This window comes from Protopterus annectens, chromosome 12.part0, assembly GCF_019279795.1.
Source record: "Protopterus annectens isolate FY-2018-M chromosome 12.part0, PAN1.0, whole genome shotgun sequence".
Classification (NCBI taxonomy): Eukaryota; Metazoa; Chordata; order Ceratodontiformes; family Protopteridae; genus Protopterus; species Protopterus annectens.
Genome location: NC_056746.1, coordinates 257,042,323 through 257,055,751, shown reverse-complemented (window position 1 = coordinate 257,055,751; position 13,429 = coordinate 257,042,323). Strand labels below are relative to the sequence as shown.

General features: G+C 38.4%; 1 protein-coding gene across 1 annotated transcript in view; it reads right to left on the bottom strand.

Annotated features, from left to right (window-relative positions):
• NLRC3 (NLR family CARD domain containing 3) overlaps positions 1-13,429 on the bottom strand; it is a 778,434-nt gene that overhangs the window by 381,118 nt on the left and 383,887 nt on the right. Inside the window, exon 5 of the mRNA XM_044089322.1 lies at positions 9,750-9,836. Coding sequence (XP_043945257.1) covers positions 9,750-9,836 — 87 coding nt within the window. The remainder of the gene's footprint in view (positions 1-9,749; positions 9,837-13,429) is intronic.

The following is a 13,429-nucleotide window of genomic DNA, read 5'->3' as shown; positions in this document are numbered from 1 at the left end:
AATAGGAAACTGCACTCACTGGAAGCACTCCTTACCTTCGAAGATGCCGATGTCTGTGCAGTCACAGAGACATGGTTCAAGGCCGCAGAGAGCACCCCAACCATGCAAGGCTACAATGCCTTCCACACATTCAGACCTCAAAATGAGCATGAAAGAACCAAAGGCGGAGGTGTATCCATTTTCATTAAAGGCAAATATACCTTAAGACTGGTCAAACAGTACGACTCCCTAGAGCTACTCCAAGAAAAGCTAACTGTAGCTAAAACCACCTTCCATATCATTGTTAGTTATAGGTCCCCCACCATGAACCATGAGAACCACTCTGCGTACCTAGACCTACTTTTGAGTCACATACTATACAGCCAAACACCTTGGCCACAGGTGATTTCAACTACCCTTCCATCGACTGGGAGTCATATATGAGCACAAACATGCTTGCCCTAAGGTTTCTAGACTCTGTTAATAAAAATGCTCTGGAACAGATAGCTTGCATCCCCACAAGGGGCTTGAATGAACTATACTTAGTACTTACCAACATAGGGGGTTCTGCACTACCCCCTGTGTGTTGCCCTCCCTGGTAAGGTCTGATCATAAATCAGTCTCGTTTGAGGTAATGATCATACCTGACCTCACCTCGAGAGCAAAAGGGATGAAAAATTTCTCCAAAGCAAACTATAACCTCCAAAGAGATGGCATAAATAGTTTCACACCCCCTGCTAGCACTGTCAGCAATTACTCTTATACAGAGGTGTACACAGATGCCCTATATAAACACCTATACAAATGTATAGACTCGGCTGTACCTGAACAGATCAAAACAAGGTCCTCACAAAAAAAAACAAGCCCCCTGGTGGACATCAAGCATAAATAGGTTATACACAAAGAAGAAGAAGAAACGAATGTCTAAGAACAAGAGGGAACTGACTCAGAAGAGGAAGGACACCCTCCACAGCTTGAACAAGCAAATTAGATATCTTGTAAAGTCCTCTAAAGCCAATTACGAAGCTAATCTAGCATCACTAGCTAAGGATAATCACAAGGCATTCTTTAGCTATGTCAGAAATTTAAAAGGGAAAGCCCAGCTTTCTGCTGAACTAGTAGTGGACGGTACCACTCATAAGGACCCTGAGGATATCGCCAACCTGCTAGCAGACAGATTTGGCACAAACTTCACCCCTCTGTCCCCATCAGACATACCCCAAAGCATACCTGTCAAATGTCCTCTACTTAGTATCTCCAAGATCTTTTTTGCATGGACTGGCCCCTTTAATATTTTATCTGATTTCATTGAATACTTACATCAAACTACTACTTTCTTGAAATTCACAATGAATTATTGATCTGAATGTATAGATTTCCTAGATGTACATGTTTTTAAGACCTCTAATGGATTAAGCACAAGTCTGTATAAAAAAAAAACTTGTAAAAAAGGTGAATGTTCTTCATCGTCATAGTATGCGCCCTCAGTTTGTACTTAAAAATGTTGTTAAAAGGCATGTCTATAGCTTAGCTAGTTTAAATAATAATGCTGATGCTATGCTAGAAGCTTTTAAAGGTTTAAAATCTGATTGGCTGCATACAGGCTACGCAGAAAGTGAGATTGATAGAGCTCGTGTTGAGGTTTTATTTCGGAGGAAAGATTCAGCTAGACCTTATTTTTCTAATAATAGAAGTTCTAGGATTAGAACATCAAATGAACCAAGGACATGCATTACTTATTCAAATGATGTTCACCTTATTTGTAATATTGCTAAAAAGAACTGGTCCATAATGAGTGATCAGAGATATATGGACCTTTTAGGTATTGCTCCTTGTTTTTCTTTCAAGAATAATTATTCTCTGAAAAGGAGGCTTTGTTATAAATCTCTCAGTAAGGATCCACCTAAGACTAAAACGGTAGAAACATGAAGATCCTGCAGTATGTGCAGACATATAAAAAGTGAACCTACATATCCATCTATGAATCGGGTATATAGATTTAATTTCTATACAGACTGTGGAAGTGCCAATCTTGTCTACTTAGCTGTTTGTAAAAGATGTAAAAATTCTTATGTTGACAAGATAAATCATACAATAAGACATCACATCAGGGAGCACTTTTATGATATTAGAAGATGTGACTCCAGAAATGCACTTTATAAATATATCTGATCTACTAGCAATGAACATGTTTTTGAGTTTTGGGTTTTAAGGCTGTATCAGGTTATATTAGAGGTGGAGATGTGAAAGCATGCACTGAATGCCTTGAAATTAATTGGATTTTAGAACTTCAAGCGGATAAAGGACTTGGTCCCTTTAAGACCCATTTTAAACTCACGAGATTTAGCCTGCTAAAATGTGAAACTGTATGTATAAATGTTGCTTGTTTTTAGCTGTTAATATGGTCTGATGAAATGCCTTAATACTGGCGTGAAAGCGCTTACCTTGTATTTTTTTTGTCTACTGATTTAAAAGCTATGGTAGCTGGTTGTACATTCTTTTATATTTGTTTATTTTTTTTGTATTGGACCAGCCTTTACTCGGTGTGTTCTGCTGCTACATTTTAAACTGTATAAATCCACTAGCACTCACCCCTTCATCATCAAGGTGCTTACTTATTGTCAGACCATTGCCACTCCTTTGTTCTTTTCTTGGGGTGATATATCTTTCTTTTTTGATCCCTCATTTGATTTTCTCTTTTAATTTAAGTCATCATTTCTACTCCATATCTTCCCTTCTGCCATTTCTAAACAGCCTGGACCCCGAATTCTCCTTGTCACACAATAAGGTTCATGCTTGCCCATATTTAAGTGATACAAATGAGGTCTGCCATGTTGTTCTAGGTCATTGCTTGAAACTCAGTCATCTTTCTAACCAATTTCCTTACACTATATAATAATACCCAAACATGTGTGCTTGATCTTGGTAGTACTTGTGTACCTGCACCTTTTTTCTGCTTCCATGACACCCCTCAACTCCGCTTCCATCATAGTCTAAAGGAACTATTATTGTGATGTTACCTTCCTAATCCAGCTTTAAACAATGCTGCCCGTTCTGGGCAAAGATGGAGCCTGTTCCTGATGTACATATGATCTCCCTACCAGTCATCCCCCCCCCATTCTCAGACCAGCTTGAAGCTTTTTTCCCTCCTTCCTTAGTGTGTTGGCTTCAGGCACAAGTAACATTTCTGGAAATGTATCCAGCACTATTCTCTTTATGGGACCACAGACTGGTATGCTGTGCACCCTAGAAGTACAGCACCCCCTCTCCCCTACAAGCCTAGAACTATGTACAGTTACAGGATGAACAGTACCACTATGCTGAGTGCCTGAGTTGCTGTCACCCCTTGTACTCTGACTTTACATGAGATGTTCATGGTACTGCTGAAATGCATGGTATAGTAAACAGCTTGCTGCTTCCTTTGTTGCATTCAGTACATGCTGTGCGCTTACTAACGTATGTGATTCTGTTTTCTAGTTCTATGTCTGTCATTACTGCAGACAAAATCTGCTTCTAGTGCTACATTCAATCTGCAGTTTCTCTGATTTCTAAACAGAGTGCTTAACTTGTAATTTACATTGTGAAATGGCCCTCCTGTACGAGCTATGGAATTTAAGATGACAGAAAAAAATATTTGGGGCAGCATTCATGAAGGTCAGGGGCAGATTATGGCTCACTGGAGGTGTGTGGCCCTCTATATTTGCTTCCACTGAATATGAATTTGAATGATCCCCCTCTCCAGCTCTGAATCATGAAAACATTGTCTTTAGACCCCACTTGTTTTTGTTTCTGTGCTGGTACAAACAGTATGAAGCTTTTGTTTAACAGCTGTAAACAAAAAAAAAAAAAAAACAAACAAAACAATGCATTGCTGCTTCTGTATTAGCTGGATGTACATCTTATGTGCGTATACAGCACTGGCATTAACCTTATTTTTTCACATTCTTTACATGTTGGGATATCATACCAAGAGTGACCATCACCTAGAGCCAATGTTCAAACTGCCTGGTGGCTGGGCTGTTGTGGTTCTTCTTACACACACACACACACACACACACACTCACACTCACACTCACACACACACACACACACACACACACACACACACACACACACACACACACACACACACACTTTAGAGTCTCCAATCCACCTAGTGTGAATCTTTGGAATTGGGGGAAAAACAGGAGCACCCAGAGAAAACCCATGGAAATACATGGAGAACATCCAGACTCCACACACAGGGCACACCAACTGAGAACTGAACTGGAGAGCATCTTGCTGTTAGGTGCCATTGCTGCCCATTTGGCCATTGTGCCACCCATTATACACGTGCCTGCAACCATGAACTGACATCTCCTCATGGGGGTTTATTTGTCAGTACTGCAGGAGCGGCCTTAGGTCAACTGGTGCCCTAGGCAAAAGGGCTCCACAGTGCCCCCCATCACACCACCCGATGCCCCCATCCTTGTCTACCTACACCAAATAAATACTGGAAAAGCGCCTCTACTACAGCGGCACCCTAGGCAGCCGCCTAGTTGGCCTATGCCTAAGGCCGGCTATGCAGTACTGAATATGGAAGTAGCGAACCATTAGAAGTGTGTGATATGCTTTATTAACTTGTTTGGTTGTCAGTACTGAATATGGCAGTAGCGAACCATTAGAAGTGCGTGATATGCTTTATTAACTTGTTTGGTTGTCAGTATTGAATATGGAAGTAGCGAACCATTAGAAGTGTGTGATGTGCTTTATTAACTTGTTTGGTTGTCAGTACTGAATATGGAAGTAGCGAACCATTAGAAGTGTGTGATATGCTTTATTAACTTGTTTGGTTGTCAGTACTGAATATGGAAGTAACGAACCATTAGAAGTGTGTGATATGCTTTATTAACTTGTTTGGTTGTCAGTACTGAATATGGAAGTAGCGAACCATTAGAAGTGTGTGATATGCTTTACTAACTTGTTTGGTTGTCAGTACTGAATATGGAAGTAGCGAACCATTAGAAGTGTGTGATATGCTTTATTAACTTGCTTGGTTGTCAGTACTGAATATGGAAGTAGCGAACCATTAGAAGTGTGTGATATGCTTTATTAACTTGTTTGGTTGTCAGTACTGAATATGGAAGTAGCGAACCATTAGAAGTGTGTGATATGCTTTATTAACTTGTTTGGTTGTCGGTACTGAATATGGAAGTAGCGAACCATTAGAAGTGTGTGATACGCTTTATTAACTTGTTTGGTTGTCGGTACTGAATATGGAAGTAGCGAACCATTAGAAGTGTGTGATATGCTTTATTAACTTGTTTGGTTGTCGGTACTGAATATGGAAGTAGCGAACCATTAGAAGTGTGTGATATGCTTTATTAACTTGTTTGGTTGTCGGTACTGAATATGGAAGTAGTGAACCATTAGAAGTGTGTGATATGCTTTATTAACTTGTTTGGTTGTCAGTACTGAATATGGAAGTAGCGAACCATTAGAAGTGTGTGATATGCTTTATTAACTTGTTTGGTTGTCAGTACTGAATATGGACGTAGCGAACCATTAGAAGTGTGTGATATGTTTTATTAACTTGTTTGGTTGTCAGAACTGAATATGGAAGTAGCGAACCATTAGAAGTGTGTGATATGCTTTATTAAGTTGTTTGTTAGTTTTGTTAGGAAGTAGCACTGCATATTCAAACTCCAAGTGTCAGAAATCACAGCACTGATCTTTAAAAATCATAGCAAAAGAGTCAGAAAAATGAGCACTTTCTTATTTTTCATAATAGAAAGGTTTTGTATACAAAGCCCTATATAGTTAGTGATACGGAATCTTTGTATAGGCTTAGCTTAGTTTAATTATTTAATAAGATATATACCTGAAGACAGGTTTGACTTTGTGAGGGACATCAGTAAATCTAGGTGGAACAAGAGTAAATTTTTGGGCCAAAAGTATAGTGCTGTGCCTAAATCACAGCATTTGACAGGTATGGAGCACTGTCCCATGCACGGTTTTGGTTACTTTAACTTGTAAATGATTGAGCTGCAGTTGGATATCTGGCAGTCTGCTTGAAGGATAACATGATAAATAACAACACCAGATAGTTTAGGAAGGTGAATAACAAGAGTGGAAAATTTTGATGGTTTAAAATAAAAGCATTGGTATGACAACTGCCCTGAGAGTGTGTGAGTGGAAATGGACAAACTTGTATTACAAATCACTCTTTAAAGAATACGATGATCTTGGCCTTAAAACAATAAGTAGAAGTTGACAGTGCCAAAGAGCAGAATCAGGCTGCTTAAACTTGAGTTGTGGACTGACAGAAGCCATGTGTAACATCATAGTGAAGTCCCCATCACTTGTCAGAAAAGCAGGTATAGTTTTGTTTTATAAAAGTGAGGAAAGGAACAAGTCCTCAGACTTTAAAATCATTATCTGTGACGTGTAATAGCAAAAGTTTTGTAGAATGATGAATAAGCAGTTAAGAATGTCAAAAATATTGTTTGTACAGAAACACAACTTCAAAAAGACTTGTCAGTAAATACCATTGATGTGGTCTGCATGGGTATGGGATTCGCTAGATATGGGTTTGCCAGAAATGTACAATGTAGTGTGGGAGAAATTGTGTAACAGTTGTGCATTGCTGCCCTGCAGAACTTGGTTCTCCAGTTTGGTTCTCAGGTAGGATGTGAATATCCTTCCTGTTTCTGTAGGGGAATTTTGCTGTGAATTCCAGTTTCCTCCCTAATCCTGAGAACATTGTGTGTGTGTGTGTGTGTGTGTGTGTGTGTGTGTGTGTGTGTGTGTGTGTGTGTGTGTGTGTGTGTGTGTGTGTGTGTGTGTGTACACTGGTGGTACTCTGTACAGAATAACCATATATGCCTTGCACCATTATATGTTGGGATGCTGGAGTAGGCTTCAGCTGCTCTGTTACTCTACATTGGATCAGGCCAGTAATCAGAGAACTAATGAATGAATGATGCAGTAAGTCATACAATGCTGTTACAAAAGGTAGGATGACTCATACAAAAGTAGGCCGTACTACAGTTGATCAGTGCTGACATTGAAGGAAGAGTGAAATGGAGGGGGAATGATTTGAGTACTGGGTCACAGGTAGATGAGGACTCAACACTGTGTTGAGACCATTGGTATTCAGCCTATATCTTGCTGACAGAAAGGGTTACAAAGTTTAATACAGTGTGATATGAATCCCACCCCACTTTTTTGTACACACGAAATCTATGTATTGACATTTCCCATTTTCTGTCCAGGTAGCACATATTTCTGTTCAACTTCTTACAATTTTCTTATGCAAGTATATCTTGAAGCTAACTAATGTTTTTTAAAGACCTTTGTTATCTTGCAGTGTTACCTTCCACATATCACATCTCTCTTATAACCACTATTGCTTCAATTTCTATTAGTGTGCTTTGTTACCCCACATGCATTAAGTATACCCTCACTAATAATGCTTCTTGTTCTCCAGCTAAGTTCTAGGGCAGCGGAAAATCTGAAAGACTTTTTTTCTCCAGCTAAGTTCTCAGATTCAGTCAAACTGAACCTCCCTCAAACCATAGCAAAAGTCACTGAGCATCCCTTGCCTATCAGGAAGGTACTTTTGGATTTCTCATACAATAAAAAAATACCCTCTCATGCCCTCTGCAATACGTGTATACATACATATATATATAAACAATATCTGGTTTACTGCAGCATTATTTCCTTTTTGATTTATAGTCAGATGCACATCCATTTACTATTATCCTTCTACATTTAGCTTGATCACCAAGAAAAAAATGATACAAGATTGCTAATTTTTTTAAGTACACATTTTAGAGTTGGTTGTGCCTTCTCTGAAACAAGCCAAGGCTTCCTCAGCGAAGCTGGCCTTATCATCTGAGAAATGCTGGTTTAAAGGAAGTATTTTAATATATTCTTCCAGTATTACTTTTTTTTTCAGGCACTGCTACCCTTCACCACAATTAGATGCAGGTGCTCTATGGATTAAATGCCCTAAAATCTTCCAATATAGTTTTCAGCCAGTTACACCATGTTTTTCATTAGTGTTCCATCCCTTCAGTACCTCATTTAATTTTCTACTCCTCCCTTTCCTTGTATACACACACACACACACACACACACACACACACACACACACACACAGTATCACAAGCGAAGCAACAGAATAAAGTACTGGGTGTAGAACTTTGAATTACTTATTTTGTTACATTCTGCTCAGTTTACTGTTTATATGCGAGTCCTTTTGTTGAGTCTGTTTTTTTGTGCCTATTGCTTTTGCTGAATCACACTGCCTATGTCTCACTTAACTTACATTTTTATGACTATTTTTGCATGAGACAATTTCCTAAAAGCTATGCTGGGAAAGTCTACTATTCCGCTCCAGCCTCCTGCTCTTTTCAATCAGCCAGTTAAACTGACATTTTGGACAAGACTACCTTATGACCAATGTGTGTCCAGCTGATTGCTTTTTCCTCCCCAGACAACCCAAGTATTTCTTCTTTTAAGCACGATTTTCCATACAACTAGCTCAATTCATGCCTCTCAACTTCTTAGTGCAAGAAGCCTGGACAAAGAGAAAAGTAATTGGGGGAATTGGGGCAGAGGACCAAAGTCAGTGATAGATTTTATATATTACCCCTATTAACTTAGAAAGTTAAACAAGTAGCAGGTTTTTCATTAGCATGCACTTTAGCATCCATTTTCTTAATGATAAGTTTGAAATATAAACTGCCATTATTTAGTGATTTCAGTTCTCAATGACTTCCAGGAAACCATCAATTTTATAAGAAACACACTAAATCTATGAGGCAAAAATCTGGACATTCTGTGAAATTCTGCACAGCTGAGAGGTATGTTTCTGCCTCCTTTATGCTTATACTGTTGAATATGTAGCTATGTGTATGTTAACATCTTTTACTGAGTTTTATAATAGGGCAGACACTATGGACACCAGTGCCATGTGTTGCATTCCTTATTACAGATTCTTCAGTGCTTTAAGGTGGTAGAACATTAGTCCCAACAGTGTGTTTCCTCTAGGCTTAATCAGTTCTTCATTGCAATAAGGATGACAGTTTAATGTCTTTTCCCAGGTACTTCCTCACTAGATGCATATTTCTTGCTTTTCTTTGCAAAACTCTAGTGCTTCTCCTTTTAGCATTCTGTGACTGATCTTTTCCATAAGCAATCTGGTGAGTGATTTTTTTTTTGTTAGACATTTAAATGGACAGGTCTATTTCGAACCCTTTTCAGCGATGCTGGGGGCCACAAGGGCATGGGTTAATGTAGCATATATGAGAGGTTAAAAACAACCAATCAACCAGTATGCTTTTGGGGGAAAACACCAACCAAGACACATTGTAAACAAGCAAACTCTACATAAAGAGTGGTAGGCAATCAGAACTAAACCGCAAATCTGGAGATGTGAAGGAAGGAATCTTAATACTGAGCCACTGTGCTAAATCATTTCTTTGTGGCTTCCTTTACAATGAATCATCTCTTATCCATGAGGACCTTGTACATTTGTAGATTACTTGTTATTATTACTTCTTGCCTTCTGCGCTTTTCTCAGTGTTGCCTTTTTCTCTTGGCAGGGAGTATAGCTTTGACCTTCCCTGTGCTTGGCTGTTACACCTGCAACCTACTTCCTCTGTTACTATTTCCTTGCTGAGAGGTGTGAGCTACAGGAAGCATAACAACACAGAATTAAGCAGGATAACCTGTTTAGTTTAGTTTGAGAGAGAACAAGCATTATGATACCCCCTGCATACCTGATTTTCTGAATCTCACAGTCCTTGGCACTCAGCAAGCTCCCTAGAAGCTCCATCACATTGTCCTTGAATCTATTGTTGTCTAACCTGAAAAGGAGAACATTAAAACATGTTATTCAAAGACCAATGTTCAAGGCCTTGGCCAGTATAAATAATGACATCTTTGAAATCCTCACAGTCACGAGAGTGAATAAAAAACACATGCACCCATACACAGACATACTCACACAGATGCAGACACAAAGATATGTGCGCACGCTCACACACACACACACACACACACACACACACATACACACACACACACACACACATGCACGCACGCACACACACACACACACACACACACACACACACGCACACACACACACACACGTACAATATGCATGCATGTTTACATGCATATATGTGAGTATATTCATGCACATGCATGTGATCTGCTGCAGCCGCGAGGTAGTGAAGTAATAATTAATATGAAATTTCCTTTTTATGACAGGTACACGTAAATATTAACTTATTTGGTTATAAATTGTCTGCTGCTAAGATTTCTAATTATCATCATATCTAGTACGCAGGACCTTGTAGAAGCATTACAGTCTTCTGCTTAGATGAAATAACTGAAGTTTGCTCATTCATGCCCTATTTCATTTAAAAGATGATATACTGCACTCCTTTTAAAAATAATTTTCTTAGTACTTCCTTCAGGTGTTGTGTTATGAAGATGTTCTTTTCATATTTACAAACGAGAAATTCAAAGTGTTCTGTCTTAAAATTGTTGTGGCTTGGTCTGAACTTGTTTGCATGAATACTTTAACAATAATGAGAGATACAGATCATATGGTGAGCTCTTTTTGGATGGATTCTTGTTATAGAAATGTCCCTTATACTTTACAGAAAACGTTACTCATATTCCTTTTGTTTTCTGTTTTTGTTACATACTCTATTAACTTCCCAGTGGATGGTTCAGCCGGTTCACAAGTTTCATGTAGCTCATCACAGATCTGTTCTTTCTCAACTTTCTATTCCGGCTACTGGGGACATTATTTCTAGTTTCTCCTAATATGCCTGGTAGGAATTTCTGTTTCAATGATAAGTTCATAGTATCCACCATGAATTTGCTGCTCCTTCCCTTTAATCCTTGAACCTGTAGTCCAAGGTTCTAGGGCATTGCAGGAATGAAAAATCACTCCAGCCATTTCCTTGGGCCATGTTAGGAAAGAGCTCTTATTCTTATTCTTCCTGTAGGAAGTGACATTCAATGATATTGCAACTTCAAGATGCATCCCTTTTCCCTGAGGAGGTTTATGCGTAGTGCTATATTTTTCACAACAGGTCTTTGATACAGCGTCTGTGACCCACCTATTCCTTATGGCATAATGAGGTTTGTCTTCCATATCCTAAACTTTCCTTACACATAACTGTCCTGTGGTCCAGGTCTGTTTCCAAACCTGATACACATGTGCTGCAAATCAAACCATTGCACCAATGATTTAGGTCAGTTTAACTTTTACCAAATTGTCTGCCTAAAATCACACTTTCACAACATGCCTTACCTTGACTATATTAAAGGGTTATACTAAAATGCAATCAAAAACAACTTGTAGTACATGGACTGCAATGCTTGTGCTCTGATATTTGGAAAAAGACAAATCATTTAAGTGCCAGAGTGGTGAGATACTCGACCTTAAATGAAAGTTATGTATTTAACATAATGAGAGATCCATGTTTTCTGATTTTTGTTCAGTTCAATGCATGGGTTGTCAGATCCGATCAGATTCAACCTCGGCACTGTCGCTCATCCGGTCAGGATAAAACAGATGAATGGTGGTGGGTTCGGTTTAAGCAGCTTTGTTATATACAAATGCATCAGGATTGAGGCTTAGTAACTTAAACTTAAATAAACTTATAAACAGACTGCTGTATTCATACATGTTAACACTCTGGCTGTCCTCTCAAAATAGCACTGCTGCCTGCATGTGCTCTCTCTATATATGCACATGCCCTCACTTTGAAATGCTTCTTAAAGTTACAACACACGCTCTGTCCTACATCCTCCCTCTGTGAGAAATAAGTCATACTCTGAAAATGACAACATTCATTGACATGCAGTTGTACAGAAATGATCCTTTGACATGCAATCATACAGAACTATATACAAATAAAACAATCATGCCCAAGTTGCTGAGTATTTTACACTAGGTCTAGAAATATGACCTGATCATGTGACATAGGTTCATAGGTTGGTACCAGGCTATCGGCCCTAGGGCCTATACAAGCCTAGCCATAACAATTCCTGACAATTCTGTCTTTTATCAACTCGTCTTTCAAATCACTAAATCTGTACATTTTAGCCTTGTTTCTCAAGTCATTAATATAAGTTCCTCTGCAATGCAACATTTGTCTGGGGGTTACACATTTCTCTAAATTTACATTTCAAGCACTCAGGGTCCTCCCTTGACTCAGCTTGTACAACAATATGGCAGTTTTCCCCTTCTCCTGCATATACTGCTGGTGCAAAATGAACGCTGTCTTTCAATAGCTTCTGCCCCACTATGTTAAGCAAAATAAATGCCCTCGTACATAAGTCTTTGTCAGAGAAAGCTGCTTGTATGAAAATATCATATTCCTGCTCAAATACTCTCATATTCTTTGTGATATTATGATCAAACACAAGTGGACTGGGTCTGTGAAATGCCTCTGGCATATCAGCACACAGTAATAAAGACCCTTGGAATTATGTATGAACACACAAACATATATACCAGAAATTTATGCCAGAACTTGTAATTATGCCCTATAGCACAACAGACTTTTCAGAATAACTTCATTTTGTAAAATAAGTCTCCATAGCACAAGAACACTTTGAAATCAATATAATTTACAAAAAAAACCCTTATCAGTGCAAGAAACACTTCGAAATGACTGCACTTTGTGACTGAACTGTACACAGCACAAGAACCTTCTTGAAATGGCTGTACTTTGAGAAATAACTCTGTACAGTATACGAAACACTTTGAAATGACTGCACTCTGTGAATAAAATGTACACAGCACAAGAAACTTTTCGAAATGACTGTATTCTGACTGCACTTTGTGAAATAACTGTACTTTGCACACAGTAAACTCTTCAAAACAATTGTACTGTAATAAAGCACATACTGCAAACACTTTGCACATTTTGAAATACTTCAAACAACTCTAGATATGCTCTGAATAGCTTTAGTCAATGCGAAATAGTAGCTCATGTCAAAACAAGGTTGTTTATTAAAAAAATGCAGTTGCCTTGCTTTTTTATGCTTATTTTGCCCTTTGATTGTGCTCATTATGCCCATTTGACCTCTTATCATGCTTGTTATATTTTTCTTGTGCTAGTTTTACTTTTAACATGCTCATTATGCAAATTTGAAATAACTCTGAACATATTCATACGTATTTCAGATAATTATATGAAATACCATGGTTCTGAAAACTTTGCTTAATCAATAAGGCATTTTGTGCATTTCATTTGATTAATAATGCATTTTGTGCTACTCGTTTGATTAATAATGTGCTTTGTGCTTTGCAAATGCTTCATATCATTTTCTTTACAAAATAAATCATTTATGCAAGTTTTGGTTACCTGAAGTTCATTTCTGGACATTTTTTAATCTTTTGAGCACTTTATCACCCAACCTGCTCAAT